Source organism: Pecten maximus, chromosome 3 (assembly GCF_902652985.1).
Source record: "Pecten maximus chromosome 3, xPecMax1.1, whole genome shotgun sequence".
Taxonomy (NCBI): Eukaryota; Metazoa; Mollusca; class Bivalvia; order Pectinida; family Pectinidae; genus Pecten; species Pecten maximus.
In genome coordinates this window covers 8,358,380-8,380,058 of record NC_047017.1, presented here as the reverse complement: position 1 = coordinate 8,380,058, position 21,679 = coordinate 8,358,380, and the positions used below count along the sequence as shown (strand labels likewise).

Below are 21,679 nucleotides of genomic sequence, written 5' to 3'. Positions count from 1 at the left end.
CATTACTTAAAAATGATTTCATAGATAGAATCCCCTTTTATAACTCCTCTGTTAGTTATTGGCGCACGAATATAAAAAGTAAATGGAAGTACACTACCGGAAGTAGTATAGTCCACAGCAACATGGACGATGTTATTTAGAAAGTCACGCTAAGTATAAGAAATGGGAAACGACACGTGCATCGACGAGGCATTGGAGATGTAAAAGGAACACTTACTTTTTATAATATTGTAATAAGATGAACATATTTATATAATGTCAGAATGTACTCATGATACCGCAGGAGCAGAAACAGACGAAGTATTGCCGGAGTTGCAGAAACGCAAAATGGAGGGGGACGTCGTGACGTTAGATGCTGGTGATCCTCAAGCATCAATAAAACCATTAAAGATTGACAATGAGTTACCAAATGGCAAGATCAAACACAGACCAAACGAAAATGGTTTGGTATCGCATATACTGACGACCGAAAGTCCTAAATTGACAGAGAATGCACCAGAGGAAATGGAAGCATGTTCCTCATGCGAAAGTGAAAATACGATCGACACCCCCCTGACTGAGCGAAGCAGTATTGACTGTACTGGTCTTGGAAGTGATGCAGAATCCTCTTTGTGTGAAGCCGTGCAGCAGTTAGGTGTATATGCACCTGGGGGAAGTGATATAAAAGAAGGAATAGAGTATATTGTTTATAAATCAGAAGTTCAAATGCCTGATATCATGAGACTGATAACTAAAGACTTGTCGGAACCATACTCAATTTATACCTACAGATACTTCATCCACAACTGGCCAAAGCTTTGCTTCCTTGTAAGTTATACTGCACTTTTATGTTTGCAGCATGAGCCAACTTGGTTAAAGTATACGTATGAGCCACTTACTTCGAATTCATAGTTATCCAAGATAGAATTTCATTGCTAATTTTATATCGGGACAGCAAGTGAATGGCCCTTGGTTTGAATTTGATACCAAATGAACATGATGGTATTCAAAAGTTAAGATCCTAGAACGTCTACACACTAACCAGAGCCTTTAATAAAATACTTGGTACAGGTCCTCCAAAACTTGCATGAACAGGTGTCTGATTTAATGCTGATCATGCATAATTCATTATTGATAATTATAGCTAAAACATCTTCAGGACAGTTTGTTCCCAAAGAGTAAGACACGGATAGTTAAAGAGAATACATGCAGTGTACTGTGTATATAATTTAGGCCTTGTAAACATACCAGTTTTCACTAAGAGATGCAGCCTTCCCTAGCCTACCCTTTTTTGGCTGTTCTATTTTATAGAAAGTAAGTTGAGACTCTAGTAAAAACTATTAAAACATAAATAAGATTTCATGACCTGTTTACCCTGTTTTTTTTTTCTGGCATGTTATAGTGGAATTTTTTAGGCCTTATAATTATAATTACATGTACACCGGTACCCAAGCTGTACAACTTCGAATTCACAGGCTCAGTATCCCAGGAGAATGTACTAGTATGTCATGTTGATCAGATCTTTAGTTCAGATATTGAATGTTACTACATTTGTATGTTTTTGGGTGAAAACTATATGAGATTTACTAGTACTCCTAATTTAAGCTGGCTATATGTAACATTTTGATTCTTACAATTTTCATGAAATAGTTATATTTTTTTTTTCTACAACAGGCTATGGATGGAGTAAAATGTGTGGGAGCCATAGTTTGTAAATTAGATATGCACAAGAAAATGGTACGAAGAGGATACATAGCAATGTTAGCTGTAGATTCAGATTACAGAAGGAAACGAATTGGTAAGATGAAGATTTTAGGTGACCTTATTATAATGCAACTGTCTTCTTGTCCAGCACTATGCCTTGTCTGTCTGTAAACAATTTACATTTTGAAATTATTCCATGACCACAAACCCCTCGCCCAATGAAATCTTCCATTGCCAGGTCAAACAAAAGTATGAATTATATGGATTGTTATAATTATTGGAAATAACTCAAACTTGGTACCTCAAAATCGAAAGTCAAATGAGTACAATTATTTCTTGTTCGGGCCTAAAAGTCAAAGGTAAATTGTGAAAACAATCAATGCCTAGTATAAGGAAGAAGGGGGGAGACATGTTTTTGTTCTCTAGTCCTGTATATATAGTCAGCAGATCTAGTGCATTAGATCTGAGTATAATGCTCATTGTGATTAATCCATGTGTTGTTGTTATTAATTAATATAAAGTCTTTATATTCTATGTAATTTTGATAATTATCCCATCTTTACTTGCAGGTTCCCATCTTGTCCGCAAGGCAATCAGAGCTATGATACTAGATGACTGTGATGAGGTGAGGAAATTAAAAAGTATTCAAATAAAAGTAGAGGTATGGATATCAATCAAATACATGTAAACCAAAATCTAAAATTCTGACATTAGATAGGCATAAAGGGTCGAAGTCATTGCATATTAAATTACTGAATGTGTTTGATGATTCCATATGACATTGCTACAAGTGCAAGAGGCTCTAATATATATGAAATCTATGATACACTTAAGTATTTTTCCACCAGTCATCATTGTTTCATTCCTCTTCTTTTAGGTTGTTCTTGAAACAGAAATAACCAACAAAGCAGCCTTACGCCTGTATGAAAATCTGGGATTTGTACGAGACAAAAGATTATTCCGTTACTACTTGAATGGTGTGGATGCGTTACGACTGAAGCTGTGGTTACGATAGACGTGTAAAGAAATGTTAGTTATGAACAGCGGAACTGTTTTATTGTTAGGTGTTGTGTGTGTGAAGGGGTATAAAACTGAGTAAGTTATTTTACATCATGTGTAGTTACCAGAGTGTGTGTTTGTTTTGTGGGGAGAAATGAATGTACAAATAGACTCAAGAATCATTATCCCTTTTTTTTTTTTTTTTTCTCAAGGGATCAAATGTATTATTTATAAGACCACTACATAGTGATAAAACGCGGACAAAATAATGACTGTGCCATCTTGTTCTGTATGTATCGCTTCAAAACATAATGTACTGCATTCTAATCCGAACCATTATAAATTTGATAATTTTCAGTTCATCATCAACACCAGTTGAAATCCATACTTTTTTTGTGTGATTGTATTAAGTCTTCAAAGTGTAAGCAAATACTGATTCTTGCCGTTCGATGATATACTGCCAGTGTGAGTGTTATACCTGTGCTCACCTTATTGTGGTGACGGCCTATACATCCATTAGAAATCAACCTGTCAAGTGCTTTGTGATAAAAAACTGTTCGGGAAATATCCTTTCATATTTTTATATAAAGTTGATAATCATTTTTGTGTTCTGTGATGTTAGAAATTGTATCCTCGTTTGTTAATTTTGTGAACTGTTATTATGAACTTAAAAAAATGAACCATCTTCTTTGATTTCAAAGTCCCAAACTTAAAGAGTTTGATACATTCGTGTTTCATTAACGTCGAGACTTAATATAAAATTTTTTTTTTAAAAAGGCTTTGAACAAGCTAAAGTACTCTCGTATCTTGATAAACAAAACCATTAATTGAGAAGAAAAAGTGTTCAATTATGTTTAAATGCTTGTCTTACACCAATTATCATATATTAAATTTGAACTGACTGGAAAAAATGTTTAAAAAAATACACGTTGACATACATCACTGTAGTGTGGGTCTTGTCCACATGTACATATATACCAGGTATTATAATGTTACTGTCACCAGTATGGGTCTTGGTCTACTAGCTTGGCTTGCCACTCTGTTAATACATTCATGTCTCGATATTTCTCTCTCACCTTTGTCAATATTTCTAGCCCTCTCAATAAATTAACATGGCTATGAAAGAGTTTTCTCAAAATAATTTTTTTACACAACAGACGACCATGTCATGATGAGTTTCCATACTTCATTAACTCATTAATCATATTGTAGCCTGTTGAATTTAGATTGATACAGACCCATAAAGGAAATTTCTTAATTGGATATTTTAATTACCTGGTACACATACTTTATACAGATTCAGTATAGTAAAGAGTTATAATTAAATATATAGGAAATATGCATACAATATATAACATCTGTTATTTCTTTTTCACACTAGCAAAAAGTCACCCAAATGGACAAGGTACATTTTGTATGACACTGAAACATATCCAGTACATACATGTGTGGCAGTCATTCTATGATCTTTCTCCATACATGTGTGGCGGTCATTTTATGATCTTTGTCCATACATGTGTGGCAGTCATTTTATGATCTTTGTCCGTACATGTGTGGCGGTCATTTTATGATCTTTGTCCATACATGTGTGGCAGTCATTTTATGATCTTTGTCCGTACATGTGTGGCAGTCATTTTATGATCTTTGTCCGTACATGTGTTGCAGTCATTTTATGATCTTTGTCCGTACATGTGTTGCAGTCATTTTATGATCTTTGTCCGTACATGTGTGGCGGTCCTTTTATGATCTTTGTCCATACATGTGTGGCAGTCATTTAATGATCTTTTAACACTATGTTAAAGCACCACATTGTATATAAGGTAATAAACTTATCAGGAAAATATAACTTTCCATTATCCAATGGAATGATGATGGAATTGTCCATTTTGATGTAAAAACAAAATGACCTTAATTTGTATATATCTGCTGTAAGATTATTTGAACAATCAAAAAGCTGAGTTTTGTACCATATTAATCAATTATGGACCTTTTTTGAGGTCAATATGGCATACCGACCTGGTAGAAAAAATATTAACAACAGATAAAGTCTGGGATCAATATTCTGTTATTTTATCTATCGGGGTCAATATATAGCACCATATTAGCCAATTCAGACTTCCTTGAATTTATATTGGACATGGAATTTGTTTGCAGAAGGGTGGACTTGCATTATAGTCATCTCACTAACTTGAAATTTACTCTGGCCTGGAGCATTTTGACATCACAATTATTATGACGTTGTAATACAATATTGCTGCATTCCTAAAAATTGAATCACCATGACCAGGTCATGCCAATATCTCAAAATATTAACCTCAACATGACCATGTTTAAGCCAGTGATAATTGATGGAAATTGGACCAGACCTGTTATAAACACGATCGGAATTTTAGGTGCTACTGGTGTCGTTAATGTAGTAACTACATGATGACTTTGTATTGAACTCCTTTAAACAGTTGAGAGAAATGATCAAATTATTCTGCATCTGCATAGGAATAATCTATCTGTCCTTTTTCTGTCTTTGGAAATAAAATAATCATGGGGTAAATATATACTCTGCATATCCAATTTATATCGTCATATATTACAATAGAGGTACACTGCATATTAAGAAAAGAAAGGAAGGAATCTTATGTAGAAAAGTTTTTTATAATTTATTTTTGCTTGTTCTTCCTGTATGCCATATAGCAGGTATGTTGACCTGTCTGTGACTCATTGTTACAGCAGACTGTCTGTGGGTGTCTGAGACTCATTGTTACAGCAGACTGTCTGTGGGTGTCTGAGACTCATTGTTACAGCAGAGTGTGTAAATCATTGCTACAGCATGCACAGTCTCTGTGTGTCAGATGGTATTTCAGCGACCTGTCTGTGTAAGTCATTGTTACAGCAGAGTGTGAAATGGTATTTCAGAGACCTGAAACAGAAGGCTGTCTGTGTCAGATGTTGTTTCAGTGACCTGTGTGAGTCATTGTTACAGCAGGCTGTGTGAGATGGTGTCTCAGTGACCTGTCTCTGTAAGTCATTGATATAGCAGGCTGTGTGAGATGGTATCTCAGTGACCTGTCTCTGTAAGTCATTGTTACCGCAGGCTGTGTGAGATGGTGTCTCAGTGACCTGTCACTGTAAGTCATTGTTACAGCAGGCTGTGTGAGATGGTGTCTCAGTGACCTGTGTGAGTCATTGTTACAGCAGGCTGTGTGAGATGGTGTCTCGGTGACCTGTCCGAGTCATTATCGGTTGTACCTCATTATTTATTATGTATGTTGAGTGGAGCAGATGATATGTACAATGTATAGGTAGTTTCACTGTTGGATCCAGGCTTGCTAGTGGTGCAAACATTTGTACTGGTCTTCCTGTGTTATGCAATTAATTGTGATCCCTAATCAGTCATTGACTTGAAGTGAAGTAAATTGTAATATAATGCTTTAATATTCCTCTCATCTCATGTATGACAGTTTCATCCATCATACCTCATACATGTGTTTAAGGGGAACATTTTTATTCTTAAAAGGTGAATGAGCATCCAATATTTGCGAAAACATTGTTTTCATTTTGAATCATTTTTTGTTATCGGCGTACATGTATATTTCATTTCTAAATTTTGAAGTGGGTAGGGAACATTGTTTGAAAATTATCACGTGGTTATCTCCCCTTATCCAGTGTCTGGACTTCTGGTTTTACAGAGGATTGCTCACTCAGCCTATAACTCGGAATTTCAGACATGATAATAGCATTGCATATTTTTTATGAAAGGACATCTTTAAACTGAAAGTAGGTGAGAAATTGTATCTGTGTTACATAGTTTAATACAATCCCTTCTGCTTAAATCCTGAATATTTGTGAGGTGTTAATATGGTGATGGTTCACAGCACCACAATCACTGATCCATCACAGATCCATTCTTAATTCCAGTGCCAGAAGTCTACTAATCCAGAATTCCTTGCTGGTGACACAGTTTGTGTTAATGGTGTTTTTTTTGGTTTTTTTTTTTCTCAAAATTTTGCAATGGACAAATCTTGAGTGTAAGGTGTCAGCAATCATGACCTGGAATGAGTTTTGGTTATAAAAAGTTCTGTGATGGAGATAGAACTACAGTGTAGTAGTAATATAACCAAATGTCTCTGAGATTTCAATGTAGGCAAGTTACAAGGGCAAAACTCGTGTACTGTTAAAGTGTTACACTTAACGCCAATGTTTGCCTGATCAATGTTTGCCTGATCAAGTGAAATGGCGAAATCAGATGCAAAGTGTTTGAACCTTACACAATACATCAGGTACATCTGACCCTGGTATATAGGTATTTTGTCACAGACGTTGGTACAACATGTTGTCCTCTCCCTACTGTACCATTGTGTTAACATATTTTATGTGGAGTTGTTGGGCGTGTATGATCGAGTGAGTGAGTTGAATTTGAACTTCAAGGTTTGCTTTGCATTTAAACATGTAATGAATGTTAGGTATCTGTTATGTTGGATGATCGCAAGTGTTGGTGCATGTTGACGTCCGAGAATGTAGACATTGAAGTTAAACTGGTTTGTCGTGTTGTTAACCATAAGATACACACACTGGAATATTATTGATCTTACAGCAACTTGTAGAATTCAGTTTCTTTAGTTAAAGCTGACTTGGTGTAAAAAGAAAAACAAGATATAAAGGTATCACTAATACATATCGCTGTAATAAATGTTAGCTGTGTTTTATCGACAATACCAAATGAAAACTTTAACTATGAATATAGGCCTTGAAGGAGAAAACTCTTATTAAGGGGTTCAATTGTGTTTTTCCTGAATTTTTATTGTCTCATATAAATGACAAGTTAAAATATTAGCTACCATGAAGTAAACTAGCTGGGACTAAGATAACTTGTTTTATGTAGATAGTCATTAATTGAATATTGATTCTTCATTTGGAAGGTGATCATTAATTTATTATTAATTTTGATACAAAGATATTTAATGAATTGCACATTGCAATTAATTTTTATTTTATTAAGTGATGGATTGATGCCTGTTTAGACCATACACTGTGCACACACAGATAATTCTATATTGTTGAAGTCTAGTACACTGGAGTCTGTTGTTCAGTCAAATTTTGAAAATTAAAAGAAAATCTTAATTAAGATATTGCAGCAATATATGCTAAAATAAATCCTTCAGCAAATGGAGAAGGCTTTGAAATACATCAGAATATGCAAGATGGCTACAAATGAAAGAGATTATATTGTATCAAAGTTTTACTGTAAAAAATGAATGTCAAACTTCGCTGAACAATTAAAATTTATCTTTATTTGATTTCTTAAATAAGTTACAAGAAAATGTTGAATGTGATGCTTTCAATTGTTATTACAATTTAAGGGTGAAGATTTGTTCTCTGTGCAAGTGGTTGAAACCATTGTTTTTGTTGAACAATAATTTATGAAAAATGTTCTTTTAATAATGTTACATGAAATATCAGGTTTAAATTTATTGATGATCTGTTGGAAACTGTATTACTCATTTAAGTTTAAAGAGGAATGAAATGGTGAATCATTATTTTCCTGGTGTCTATTTTCATTTTGGTATGTCAAGTGTTAAAACTGAAACAATATTTTAAAATTGTCTTGCCATGTAGACGAACGTACAAATGTATATGGAGTAATGTTACACCAGATTTCTTATCCAACACCCAATGTCGTCATATTGTAATACATATACTGCAGCCTGTCAGACCAGGCCAAAAAACCATCAAAATTGTTGCTTGTATGATATATAAACTATTTTAAGAAAACAAATTATCAGGACTGCAATGTTCGTAAGATTGGTTTATATTGGAGTTATTCCCCTTGGTCAGTATTGTACTGATGAATAAAGATTTTTAAAAAAATATGTATTTTCAACTTTTTAGCCCACCATCATCAGATGGTGGGCTGTTCAAATCGCCCTGCGTCCGTGGTCCGTCCGTCCGTCCGTCCGTCCGTCCCTCCGTCCCTCCGTCCGTAAACAATTTTTGTTATCGCTATTTCTCAGAAAGTACTGAAGGGATCTTTCTCAAATTTCATATGTAGGTTCCCCTTGGTGCCTAGTTATGCATATTGCGTTTTGAGACCAATCGGAAAACAAAATGGCCGACAGGCAGCCATCTTGGATTTTGACAATTGAAGTTTGTTATCGCTATTTCTGAGAAAGTACTGAAGGGATCTTTCTGAAATTTCATATGTAGGTTTCCCTTGGTGCCTAGTTATGCATATTGCGTTTTGAGACCAATCGAATAACAACATGGCCGACAGGCAGCCATCTTGGATTTTGACAATTGAAGTTTGTTATCGCTATTTCTGAGAAAGTACTGAAGGGATCTTTCTCAAATTTCATATGAAGGTTCCCCTTGGTGCCTAGTTATGCATATTGCCTTTTGAGACCAATCGGATAACAACATGGCCGACAGGCAGCCATCTTGGATTTTGACAATTGAAGTTTGTTATCGCTATTTCTGAGAAAGTACTGAAGGGATCTTTCTCAAATTTCATATGTAGGTTCCCCTTGGTGCCTAGTTATGCATATTGCATTTTGAGACCAATCGGAAAATAACATGGCCGACAGGCAGCCATCTTGGATTTTGACAATTGAAGTTTGTTATCACTATTTCTGAAAAAGTACTGAATGGATCTTTCTGAAATTTCATATATAGGTTTCCCTTGGTGCCTAGTTATGCATATTGCGTTTTGAGACCAATCAGAAAACAACATGGCCAACAGGCAGCCATCTTGGATTTTGACAATTGAAGTTTGTTATCAATATTTCTGAGAAAGTACTGAATGGATCTTTCTGAAATTTCATATATAGGTTTCCCTTGGTGCCTAGTTATGCATATTGCGTTTTGAGACCAATCTGAAAACAACATGGCCGACAGGCAGCCATCTTGGATTTTGACAATTGAAGTTTGTTATCGCTATTTCTGAGAATGTACTGAATGGATCTTTCTCAAATTACATATGTAAGTTTCCCTTGGTGCCTAGTTATGCATGTTGTGTTTTGAGACCAATCTGAAAACAACATGGCCAACAGGCAGCCATCTTGGATTTTGACAATTTAAGTTTGTTATCACTATTTCTGAGAAAGTACTGAATGGATCTTTCTGAAATTTCATATGTAGGTTTCCCTTGGTGCCTAGTTATGCATATTGCGTTTTGAGACCAATCAGAAAACAACATGGCCGACAGGCAGCCATCTTGGATTTTGACAATTGAAGTTTGTTATCGCTATTTCTGAGAAAGTACTGAATGGATCTTTCTCAAATTTCATATGGAGGTTCCCCTTGGTGCCTCGTTATGCTAATTGCATTTTGAGATCAATTGGAAAACAATATGGCCGACAGGTTGCCATCTTGGATTTTGACAATTGAAGTTTGTTATCTCTATTTCTCAAAGTACTGAATGGATCTTTCTCAAATTTCATATGAAGGTTCCCCTTGGTGCCTAGTTATGCATATTGCCTTTTGAGACCAATCGGATAACAACATGGCCGACAGGCAGCCATCTTGGATTTTGACAATTGAAGTTTGTTATCGCTATTTCTGAGAAAGTACTGAAGGGATCTTTCTCAAATTGCATATGTAAGTTTCCCTTGGTGCCTAGTTATGCATGATGTGTTTTGAGACCAATCTGAAAACAACATGGCCGACAGGCAGCCATCTTGGATTTTGACAATTGAAGTTTGTTATCACTATTTCTGAGAAAGTACTGAATGGATCTTTCTGAAATTTCATATGTAGGTTTCCCTTGGTGCCTAGTTATGCATATTGCGTTTTGAGACCAATCAGAAAACAACATGGCCAACAGGCAGCCATCTTGGATTTTGACAATTGAAGTTTGTTATCAATATTTCTGAGAAAGTACTGAATGGATCTTTCTGAAATTTCATATATAGGTTTCCCTTGGTGCCTAGTTATGCATATTGCGTTTTGAGACCAATCTGAAAACAACATGGCCGACAGGCAGCCATCTTGGATTTTGACAATTGAAGTTTGTTATCGCTATTTCTGAGAATGTACTGAATGGATCTTTCTCAAATTACATATGTAAGTTTCCCTTGGTGCCTAGTTATGCATGTTGTGTTTTGAGACCAATCTGAAAACAACATGGCCAACAGGCAGCCATCTTGGATTTTGACAATTTAAGTTTGTTATCACTATTTCTGAGAAAGTACTGAATGGATCTTTCTGAAATTTCATATGTAGGTTTCCCTTGGTGCCTAGTTATGCATATTGCGTTTTGAGACCAATCAGAAAACAACATGGCCGACAGGCAGCCATCTTGGATTTTGACAATTGAAGTTTGTTATCGCTATTTCTGAGAAAGTACTGAATGGATCTTTCTGAAATTTCATATATAGGTTTCCCTTGGTGCCTAGTTATGCATATTGCGTTTTGAGACCAATCTGAAAACAACATGGCCGACAGGCAGCCATCTTGGATTTTGACAATTGAAGTTTGTTATCGCTATTTCTGAGAATGTACTGAATGGATCTTTCTCAAATTACATATGTAAGTTTCCCTTGGTGCCTAGTTATGCATGTTGTGTTTTGAGACCAATCTGAAAACAACATGGCCAACAGGCAGCCATCTTGGATTTTGACAATTTAAGTTTGTTATCACTATTTCTGAGAAAGTACTGAATGGATCTTTCTGAAATTTCATATGTAGGTTTCCCTTGGTGCCTAGTTATGCATATTGCGTTTTGAGACCAATCAGAAAACAACATGGCCGACAGGCAGCCATCTTGGATTTTGACAATTGAAGTTTGTTATCGCTATTTCTGAGAAAGTACTGAATGGATCTTTCTCAAATTTCATATGGAGGTTCCCCTTGGTGCCTCGTTATGCTAATTGCATTTTGAGATCAATTGGAAAACAATATGGCCGACAGGTTGCCATCTTGGATTTTGACAATTGAAGTTTGTTATCTCTATTTCTCAAAGTACTGAATGGATCTTTCTCAAATTTCATAAGTAGGTTCCCCTTGGTCCCTTGTATTGCATTTTTGACCAGTCTGTCCTGAAAAACAACCTGGCAAACAAACAGCCATTATCGTTAAATCTCAAGTTTCTTATATAGCTAGGATTCCCTTGTTTGAAAAGTACTGGAGGGATGTCTCAATTTGCACAGATTAGTAAAATAAAGGGAAAAGTAGAGAAAAGATCAATCTGACATGGAACCTATGAAGATCATTCAATGGTGGGCGCCAAGATCCCTCTGGTTAATATTCTCTGCACAACTACTGCGGGGGATCTTCTTTGTTTCAAATTGATGACAAGACGAGTTAGCATAGTGTAGCGTCTCTATGTTAACCTTTTTAGCCCACCATCATCAGATGGTGGGCTATTCAAATCGCCCTGCGTCCGTGGTCCGTCGTCCGTCCGTCCGTCCGTCCCTCCGTCCGTAAACAATTCTTGTTATCGCTAATCCTCAGAAAGTACTGAAGAGATCTTTCTCCAATTTCATATGAAGGTTCCCCTTGGTGTCTAGTTATGCATATTGCATTTTGAGACCAATCGGAAAACAACATGGCCGACAGGCAGCCATCTTGGATTTTGACAATTAAAGTTTGTTATCGCTATTTTTCAAAACGTACTGAAGGGATCTTTCTGAAATTTCATATGTAGGTTCCCCTTGGTGCCTAGTTATGCATATTGCATTTTGAGACCAATCGGAAAACAACATGGCCGACAGGCAGCCATCTTGGATTTTGACAATTGAAGTTTGTTATCGCTATTTCTCAGAAAGTACTGAAGGGATCTTTCTGAAATTTCATATGTAGGTTCCCCTTGGTGCCTAGTTATGCATATTGCATTTTGAGACCAATCGGAAAACAACATGGCCGACAGGCAGCCATCTTGGATTTTGACAATTGAAGTTTGTTATGGCTATTACTCAAAAAGTACTCAAGGGATCTTTTTTTAAATTATATATGTATGTTCCCCTTGGTGCTTAGTTATGCATATTGCATTTTGAGACCAATCGGAAAACAACATGGCCGACAGGCAGCCATCTTGGATTTTGAAAATTGAAGTTTGTTATCGCTATTTCTCATAAAGTACTGAAGTGATCTTTCTGAAATTTCATATGTAGGTTCCCCTTGGTGCATAGTTATGCATATTGCATTTTGAGACCAATCGGAAAACAACATGGCCGACAGGCAGCCATCTTGGATTTTGACAATTGAAGTTTGTTATCGCTATTTCTCATAAAGTGATGAAGGGATCTTTCTGAAATTTCATATGTAGGTTTCCCTTGGTGCCTAGTTATGCATATTGCATTTTGAGACCAATCGGAAAACAACATGGCCGACAGGCAGCCATCTTGGATTTTGACAATTGAAGTTTGTTATCGCTATTTCTCAGAAAGTAATGAAGGGATCTTTCTCAAATTTCATATGTAGGTTCCCCTTGGTGCCTAGTTATGCATATTGCATTTTGGGATCGATTGGAAAACAACATGGCCGACAGGCAGCCATCTTGGATTTTGACAATTGAAGTTGTTATCGCTATTTCTCATAAAGTGATGAAGGGATCTTTCTGAAATTTCATATGTAGGTTTCCCTTGGTGCATAGTTATGCATATTGCATTTTGAGACCAATCGGAAAACAACATGGCCGACAGGCAGCCATCTTGGATTTTGACAATTGAAGTTTGTTATCGCTATTTCTCAGAAAGTAATGAAGGGATCTTTCTCAAATTGCATATGTAGGTTCCCCTTGGTGCCTAGTTATGCATATTGCATTTTGGGATCGATTGGAAATCAACATGGCCGACAGGCAGCCATCTTGGATTTTGAAAATTGAAGTTTGTTATCGTTATTTCTCAGAAAGTGCTGGAAGGATCTTTCTGAAATTTCATTTGTAGGCTGCCTCCGTCCCTAGTTATGCATATTAGATTTTGAGAACAGTCAGAAAACAACATGGCCGACAGGTAGCAATCTTGTATTTTGACAATTGAAGTTTGTTAGCGCTATTTTACAGAAGGTACTGAAGGGATCTTTCTCAAATTTCATATGTAGGTTCCCCTTGGTCCCTGGTATTGCATTTTGGGACCGATCGGAAAATAACATGTCGGACAGACAGCTATTATCGCTTAATCTTTAATTTCATATATAGGTTCCTCTTGTTTTTAACTGAAATTTATATTTTATGAGATAGTGTATATATATTTCCTATTTCTCAGAAAGTAACAAATTATGAATGAATATTATTCAAAATACATCTATTGTGGGTTAATTGGTCTGAAATCCTGTATATACAGTGTAAAAGGAGCGGCTTTTCACCTCAAATGGACACCTTTAAATATTTATACCCAGGTTTGCTGATCTTGCGTCCGTCAGGGTCTTACATTCTGAGTCATAATTTGTAAGTGAAATCTGGCAAATAAACACAAACTCAAGATATATAAGGTTCAGGTAGTTTAATTAATTAAGACAGCACTATCAAAAATATACATACATTGGGACAAATTATAAAACTCTGTCACACACTCCAAGTTACCAACACACATACTATAAGTCAAAAGTGTTTAGTAAACTAACGGCTACATGGCCCTACTCCTATAAGAATACTAACGACTACACAGCCCTACTCCTATGTTATAGACGACAGTATAAAAACCTACACAACTAGTTCATAGCCTAAATACTGACTTCTACAAGACTGACATGAAACCTACATGTATGAGTGTGACTGGTAAACTATTCTATTCTCTATATCCTACATAATCATTTCCAGCAGTACCCTACATAATCTACCTACAACTATTCCTATCAGGGAAATAGAGCCAAACCAGTCTTGTCAAGACTTTTATGCTGACTGCTGAACAATACTGATGAACTGGCGTAAGTAGTCAACCGTGGCGAACCGCACTTGCAATATCCAGACCAAATTTTCGGAACACTTCTGCTGCTATAACCAAATACAGAGTTCCGAATGGTATTAACTTTTGGTATAAGAATGCATGGACAAACCAGATTATGGCAAGCAGATGACAGACAAAGCTACCTAATGATTTTCCACAACATTTACAACATTATATATATAAGAATAATGTTTTAGCATTGTATTTTATTGTATTTCCAGTACTTCTTATATATATTATGTGATTGTATTTGTATTTTTTGTGTTTTGATAAAGGGGCGGATTGCCTCGAAAATTTAACAAGCCTCATTGTTCACACTGTTTGAATTACTTCTTTGCCCAATATATATATATGTATTATATTGTTTTTATTGTTTTTTGATTATTACAGACATAAAATGTTATTTTTCAGTCTTAGAAACTCCTTAGTTCAGACAAGATTGAAGGAAAACTTCCATTTGTTCATTTTATGTAATTGTGCAGTAATTTCTCTTTACAGCATATATATTTCCCTGACAACATTGCACCAAAATGACCAGCATTTTAAACATTGAAATAATTTTTACAAATTATTATTGAAGTATTGTTATAAATCAAAGATGCTAGTAATGATACTAATTTATTTCTTGGATAAGGTTTTAAACATTGATTGAAATGAGTTTTTTTTATTGCAAATTATATGAGTTTTTCTAATAAAGTAGAGTTATAAATCGTGTAGCACAGCTTGGATCTCTGCATTGAATTATACATGTAATCAAAATGATACTGTTTCATTGCATGATTAATGTTTTTAGGAAATTATTTATCAAAGAATATTTATTTAAATGCTGCAATATTTTTCTTAGAATACCAATTTACAATTAAAATTATATTTAAAAAAAAAATCGTTGGCAGCGGTATTCGAACCCTTACATTACTGAATCACGTGACCGGAAGTATTCGATAATACTGCAATCTGGGATACGGCAAGGTAATGACGGGCACATGTTTTCGTGATTAACTGCTTGAATTATTTCTTTATAGGGTTTCTTCCAGATGTTACGTTGACTTGCAGTACATATTGATATGTTTTAACACATGGTCTACATTCATGAACCTGTTACATTGTAAATACGATACATTATGGCCTTGCAGTTGGCCCCGTGCAGGCTAAACATCCTACTGCGTAATAAATAGCCTAGTTACATGTGTACTACTCATATACGGAAGCATGGAATTGATACATGTTACACATAGTGTTCTATTGTTTTCGTTTATAAAATTCGATGTAGAAGATGCTAGCAGCAATGTTTTAGCATTTACCGAGCAATCCATAACAGGCAGCTAGCTGTGCATCATAAATTGTGCTTACACTAGGGGCCCATTTTATTATGTTGGATCAGAGACATATATACAGAGAGATTAGTAACATCGCTATTTCCCTGTACACATAGTGGCTCCCTTTATTCGTGACCACTCAAGCATATCCCTTATCGAGAGCGTCCTGTCTCCTATCAAACACACGCGAGCGCAGGTAAATCGGGCTATGCGCATGTGTGTATCGTAGTATTGGAACTTATTCGACATGTTCTGGTTAATCCGCCATTACGTCAGACCAAAACATCGTCATTTTAAATACACACAGAAAGCACATCGTTTTATTTTGGCCACTACAAAAGTTACCACATTAACCAAAAACGATCAAACTTATGGGATATAGTCTTATTGATCATGCATATTGTTGTCATTTATCCGTATTTTCGAAAATCCATTGGGTCCTATTCGACATGTCCAAGTTTGTAATTAAGCCGCCATTACGTCAGACCAAAACATCGTCAATTTTAAACGAACACAAAAAGCACATCGTTTTATTTAGGCCACTACAAAAGTTACCACATTAACCAAAAACTATCATACTTATGGGATATAGTCTTATTGATCATGCACATTGTTGCCATTTATCCGTATTTTCTAAAATCCATTGGGTCCTATTCGACATGTCCAAGTTTGTAAATAGCCGCCATTACGTCAGACCAAAACATCGTCAATTTTAAACGCACACAAAAAGCACATCGTTTTATTTTGGCCACTACAAAAGTTACCACATTAACCAAAAACTATCAAACTTATGGGATATAGTCTTATTGATCATGCACATTGTTGCCATTTATCCGTATTTTCTAAAATCCATTGGCTCCTATTCGACATGTCCAAGTTTGTAAATAGCCGCCATTACGTCAGACCAAAACATCGTCAATTTTAAACGCACACAAAAAGCACATCGTTTTATCTAGGTCACTACAAAAGTTACCACATTAACCAAAAACAATCATACTTATGGAATATGGTCTTGATTATCATGCACATTGTTGACATTTATCCGTATTCTCGAAAACCCCATAGGGACTTTTCGAAAATTGGAGATTCCCGCCGATCTTTCCTGCGTTGTGCTTGACTTTCATACTCAAAATACAAACACTTGGACAGCAAATTGTGATATATTTGATATTGATGACACTTCTGCACTTTGATATTAATAAAATTAACGCACATAATTGGATCTTGGTGATGATTTCAAATAGAAATTATCGATAATTATGTGTCTGGTTTTCAAGTTTTCTCCAATATGGCGTTTAGTGAGGACTGAACCGAGCGACCGCAAAGGATTGTGGGAAGGTCAGGGGCCACTATGTAAACACAAGGGCAAATAGAGAGCTGCTAATCTCTCTGTATATATGTCTCTGGTTGGATCCGGCACACTAAGGTGATTTCTTACAAAAGGCTATTCATCCTACGTCACAATGAACTAGTGATGGGTGCAAATTTAAAGGGGATCGTCAAAATGTTGTAGGGCATTTCTTTGTACGGTAATTATAATTCCTTATATATATAATATACATCACCTGTGACCACGATCAGGACTTGGAGACACTCTTGTTTCTTGTTCAGATTGAACAGGTATCCGTGGGCCTACACAATCATGTTTATGAAGATTTCTTGCACTAGTGCAATCAAATTACAATAGATACTATTATTTGCTTATCTTATATGTCAACAAAATTTAAGATGTGTCAGCAACGGATTTAATACATACACAAATAAAAAAACTTAAATTCTAAATACATTGTTTTTTGTTTATCTGAATTGATTTTGGATGACCTTACATATGCACAAGTCACAATAAACTTTTCCCTGCCCTTCCCACTACTCCCACAACATGAGAGCCACTCGGGGTCAGTTTTTTTATGATCTATGTTTAGACCTACTTGTTGGTCATGTAATTAGTACATTGATGTCCAAAATATTGAGTGACGTTAAATATATAACACGTTAGTGAATATATTGTTATAAAATGTCAAAATATAATTATTTAATCATAGAAAGTCTGTTTCAATGATTTTATATTGTCCTGCTAGTTTTTATGCATATTAAATAATTGTACTATTTTTTATAAACTGAACTGAAAACAAGTATGACGGTATTTACAAGAGAAAGAGAGTTAAATTATTGGGTGGTAGTGGTAACACACTTGCCTTTCATCAAGAAGGCCGGGGTTCGATTCCCTGATCGGACGTGAATAGGTTTGGGGTCACCTTCCTGACCACGTGTGTTTTCCCAGGGTACTCCTGTTTCCTTCCACAGTAAGGCCGGGCCAGCAAGATCTATTAATATAAGTTAATATAACTTGTTTCAAGTCATACTTATATTGGAAACTCTAATAATTGCTGCTTCTTGGGTATCAATATGGACTCAAGTTTTGTAAATATGTGTATTTATCATACCTAGATAGAACAAGGTATAATTTAGTCACATCATATGAAATGCGAGTTTAAAGGGGCATTCCTTCGTTGGAATAAAGTTTAGGTCATCAAAATATTTTTATCGGGTAGTAGAAGTTAAAATATTAACATTAATACGACGGTTTTACTCACAATGTAAACCAGTTCTTCAAATATTAAGTCTTTAAAATTCATAATTTGCCCCAAGTATCACTAATTACGGAAAAGACAGAAAGTATTTGTGTACACTATGTCATTTTTCTGTGTATAAAACTTGGTATATAAATTTCAACAATAGAAATATGCATGTTTCTGATTTCCATATGAAGGAAAGCCCCTTCAACACATTTTAAACAACTTTGATTAAATGTGGGCGGTGGAAATAGGAGGTTGTAATGTGATGCATATCAAAAGTTTCTCGTGTTATACCTTTAATATTATTGGAGTACTTATCCACAAGTAATAGATCGTTTTAAATCGCTTTTCCGAGATGAGTTATTTAACCCCCTGTAACAAAGTTAGGGGCGGTCGGTATACTGGAATCAATTGAACTTCACACAAATATAAACTTTTTATTCTGAAAATTTAAGAAAAACTTTAAACATGATTTTTTTTTTTGTCGCAAAATCTTGTCCGCACATCTCTAAACCCCTGAGCCAATTTCAATGAAACTTCACTCAAATATATTTCAATGAAACTTCACTCAAATATAAAGGACCATGTGTAGATGTACATGCTATTTATTTTTTTTCTTCAAAATTTTGGTTGTTATGGTAACCACTCACTATAAACAGGTTTTCTTAATAGTACAAGTTTTATCTGGACAGATTACATCGAAACATTAAAAGAAAATATAAAAATAAATTCTGTTGCAATTTTGTCCCGGTTAGGCTTATTTTTGGCTAATCTCAATGGACTAATAGAGGAATTGGAGAAAGAAAGAGACAAACTGTTTTGAACTAAAAAAAAATACTGTTCAAATTACAGAATGCTGATCAACCCGTACAGATTTGCACAATTGCCAAGCCAAAGGATTTGATTGGTTGAAATGTTGTCCAAGTTTGATTGAATTTGATGAAACTTATTTCATATGGAGATTAGCGGATACTGCATTTATGTTGTGCAGGTCTTCCTTTGTGTTATTTTTTACTCGCTGTTGAAACGTGTTAATTGCTTCAATTACATCAGGTATAAAATTCTTGTTGAATTAAACAAGGCAGGGATAAGTTCAAATCTAATGTTACACGTTAGTGTTTCATGTTTTGTTTCTTGCCATTTGACAGGTGTATATTTTATAGCCCTGCTGTACTTTGATAACGTAGCGACAAGTTGGTGAGGAAATATTAGAAACAGCCTTTACTTTAGTATGTAAGCGAAAGACCTCATTACTCCCTCCTTACTTCACTTACCAAATAATACGCGAATTCTGTGACCCCTGTCCAGACTATCTTTACTTCCAGATACTTGCAGTCTTTATCTACAGTTTAGTACTGCTGAAATGTTTGAATTTTCATAAGTGGCTTTAAAGTCTATCTTTCACAATGTTACTGTATCCCTTTGAATTGAAACTTTGTTAGGTTACTGATACTATCATCACAGGATTACATAGTTCAGGTTTAAGACCTGACTTTCTGAATTTGCACTAAAATTCACTTTCACAATTTTGTATGGACTTTAATATCATTGACAAAGTGAGGAAGCCGATACATATAATTACAGGTAAATCTTGATATGTATTATTTATTAACTTGTAGGTGATGGGTAGAAGACGTGGAGCTGGTATCCGCCAGGCGGCTGTGATGCAGAAGCAGAGAATGAGGGAGAGGAGAGCTGCACGAGCAGAGTCACCCGATGCCTCGGCATCAGATGGTTTGGGAGAACCATCCCCAGTGTTGGCAACTGCGGGAAAATCTCCAAATGCCCTGAGGTTGGTAACTCCTCAGGGAAGTCTGTGCGTCCAGAAGGATGTCCCACCGAGGTCTGATTCGCCACCGTGCGAATGTACACCACCGCGTGTACCACCAGTAACTACCGATGGTAGGGATGGTGCAGGGCAGACGAACACCACTGGGTCAGTACCTACTGATTGCACATCACGCGTGCCATCACAACAAACTTGTGATGCAGTGGTTCAAGATGTTGAAACAAAAGTTACAAGAACTTGTGCTAACGAAACAAAAAACGATTTAATGAACAAATCAAAGAACAAACTGAAATGCAACTCAAAAAATGAAACAAAAACCTTACCACAGAGCAGAATAAAAGATAAGAAAACTCATAAAAAACAAGATAATACTCTGACTCAAATACCCAATGATCAAAAAGACAGACTTTTTGAAAGAATATCTCAAATAGAAAATGAAAGCAAGGTCAGAATAGATTCTGATAATAATCGAGCATACGCTGATACTATTGATGATAGTATAACAGATGTTATATTTGTACAACAGACTGAGCCTGAAATTTATCCATTTACACCACTGTCTTTGAAATCAAAGGAAACATTTGTACAGCAGTTTGGATTTAAGAATGTTATTTCGGATAGTAACACACAAATCACCAAAGAAAGTCGCACACTAGCCAGACCAAAGCAAACAAAAACTATATGTGGTGATGGAAATTGCTTCTTTAGAGCTGTGTCTCATGTTCTATGCGACAGTGAAGAAAATCACATGTTCTTTAGAAATGAAGTTGTAAATCATATGATTGATAATGATATACATTTTAGAAGTCACTTAAGATCTGGTGAAAGCTCTGTAAGTAATTATGTGGTTAAGAAAAGTATGCTGCATAATGGTACATGGGCAACAGAGGTAGAAATACTAGCTGCAGCAGACTTTTTGAAAACAGATATCTATATCTATGATGATGCACAGTCTACTTGGCTAAAATTTTCAGAAAAACAAGTCCGTCCATTTGTAGATGTTCATGATGAAAGTATATACTTAATTCACAAATATCAAGCTCATTATGATGTGGTTTTAGATGTTATGGGAAAGGATTGTTCTATTGAAACATTTGCTGGAAACAGACAAAATATTTACTTTGCAGTTCAAAGTACAGACGAAAAAGAACAAACTAAGCAAGTACCAATGGCAGTACAAGGGCACTTTGACCAAAGCGATCCAAGGTTTCTGGACAATGCTGGTAAGCAATGTGTCATGAACAGTTTGTCAGCTCTTATTTACAGTTGCAACAAACATACAACAGCTTGGACACCATTTGATGTAGATCAAATCCTTACAAAAGGCAATGAAATGTATGAAATTTTGCAGCGTAGTAGTACCATTGAGCATGACCTGCTAGCAATTCATGAAATACCAAGATGTGTCGAGTACAATGATGAGCTATACCACTTCACATTTCA

At 35.6% G+C, this 21,679-nt stretch overlaps 1 protein-coding gene across 1 annotated transcript; it reads left to right on the top strand.

The window, feature by feature from the left end:
* Positions 1 to 86: 86 nt before the first annotated feature.
* LOC117323084 (N-alpha-acetyltransferase 30-like) lies at positions 87 to 8,546 on the top strand. Its single transcript, XM_033878093.1, has 4 exons — positions 87 to 807; positions 1,654 to 1,777; positions 2,253 to 2,308; positions 2,561 to 8,546. Exons 1-4 carry the CDS (start codon positions 256 to 258, stop codon positions 2,696 to 2,698), a joined length of 870 nt encoding a protein of 289 aa, XP_033733984.1. The 5' UTR covers positions 87 to 255; the 3' UTR covers positions 2,699 to 8,546.
* Positions 8,547 to 21,679: the final 13,133 nt, after the last annotated feature.

What these genes read in the sequence shown, in the direction of transcription:
- LOC117323084 (XM_033878093.1), top strand. Translation starts at nt 256, where the DNA reads ATGTCAGAATGTACTCATGATACCGCAGGAGCAGAAACAGACGAAGTA. An exon ending in GGCCAAAGCTTTGCTTCCTT is followed by an intron (nt 808 to 1,653) that starts GTAAGTTATACT and finishes TTTCTACAACAG; the next exon opens with GCTATGGATGGAGTAAAATG. An exon ending in TTACAGAAGGAAACGAATTG is followed by an intron (nt 1,778 to 2,252) that starts GTAAGATGAAGA and finishes CTTTACTTGCAG; the next exon opens with GTTCCCATCTTGTCCGCAAG.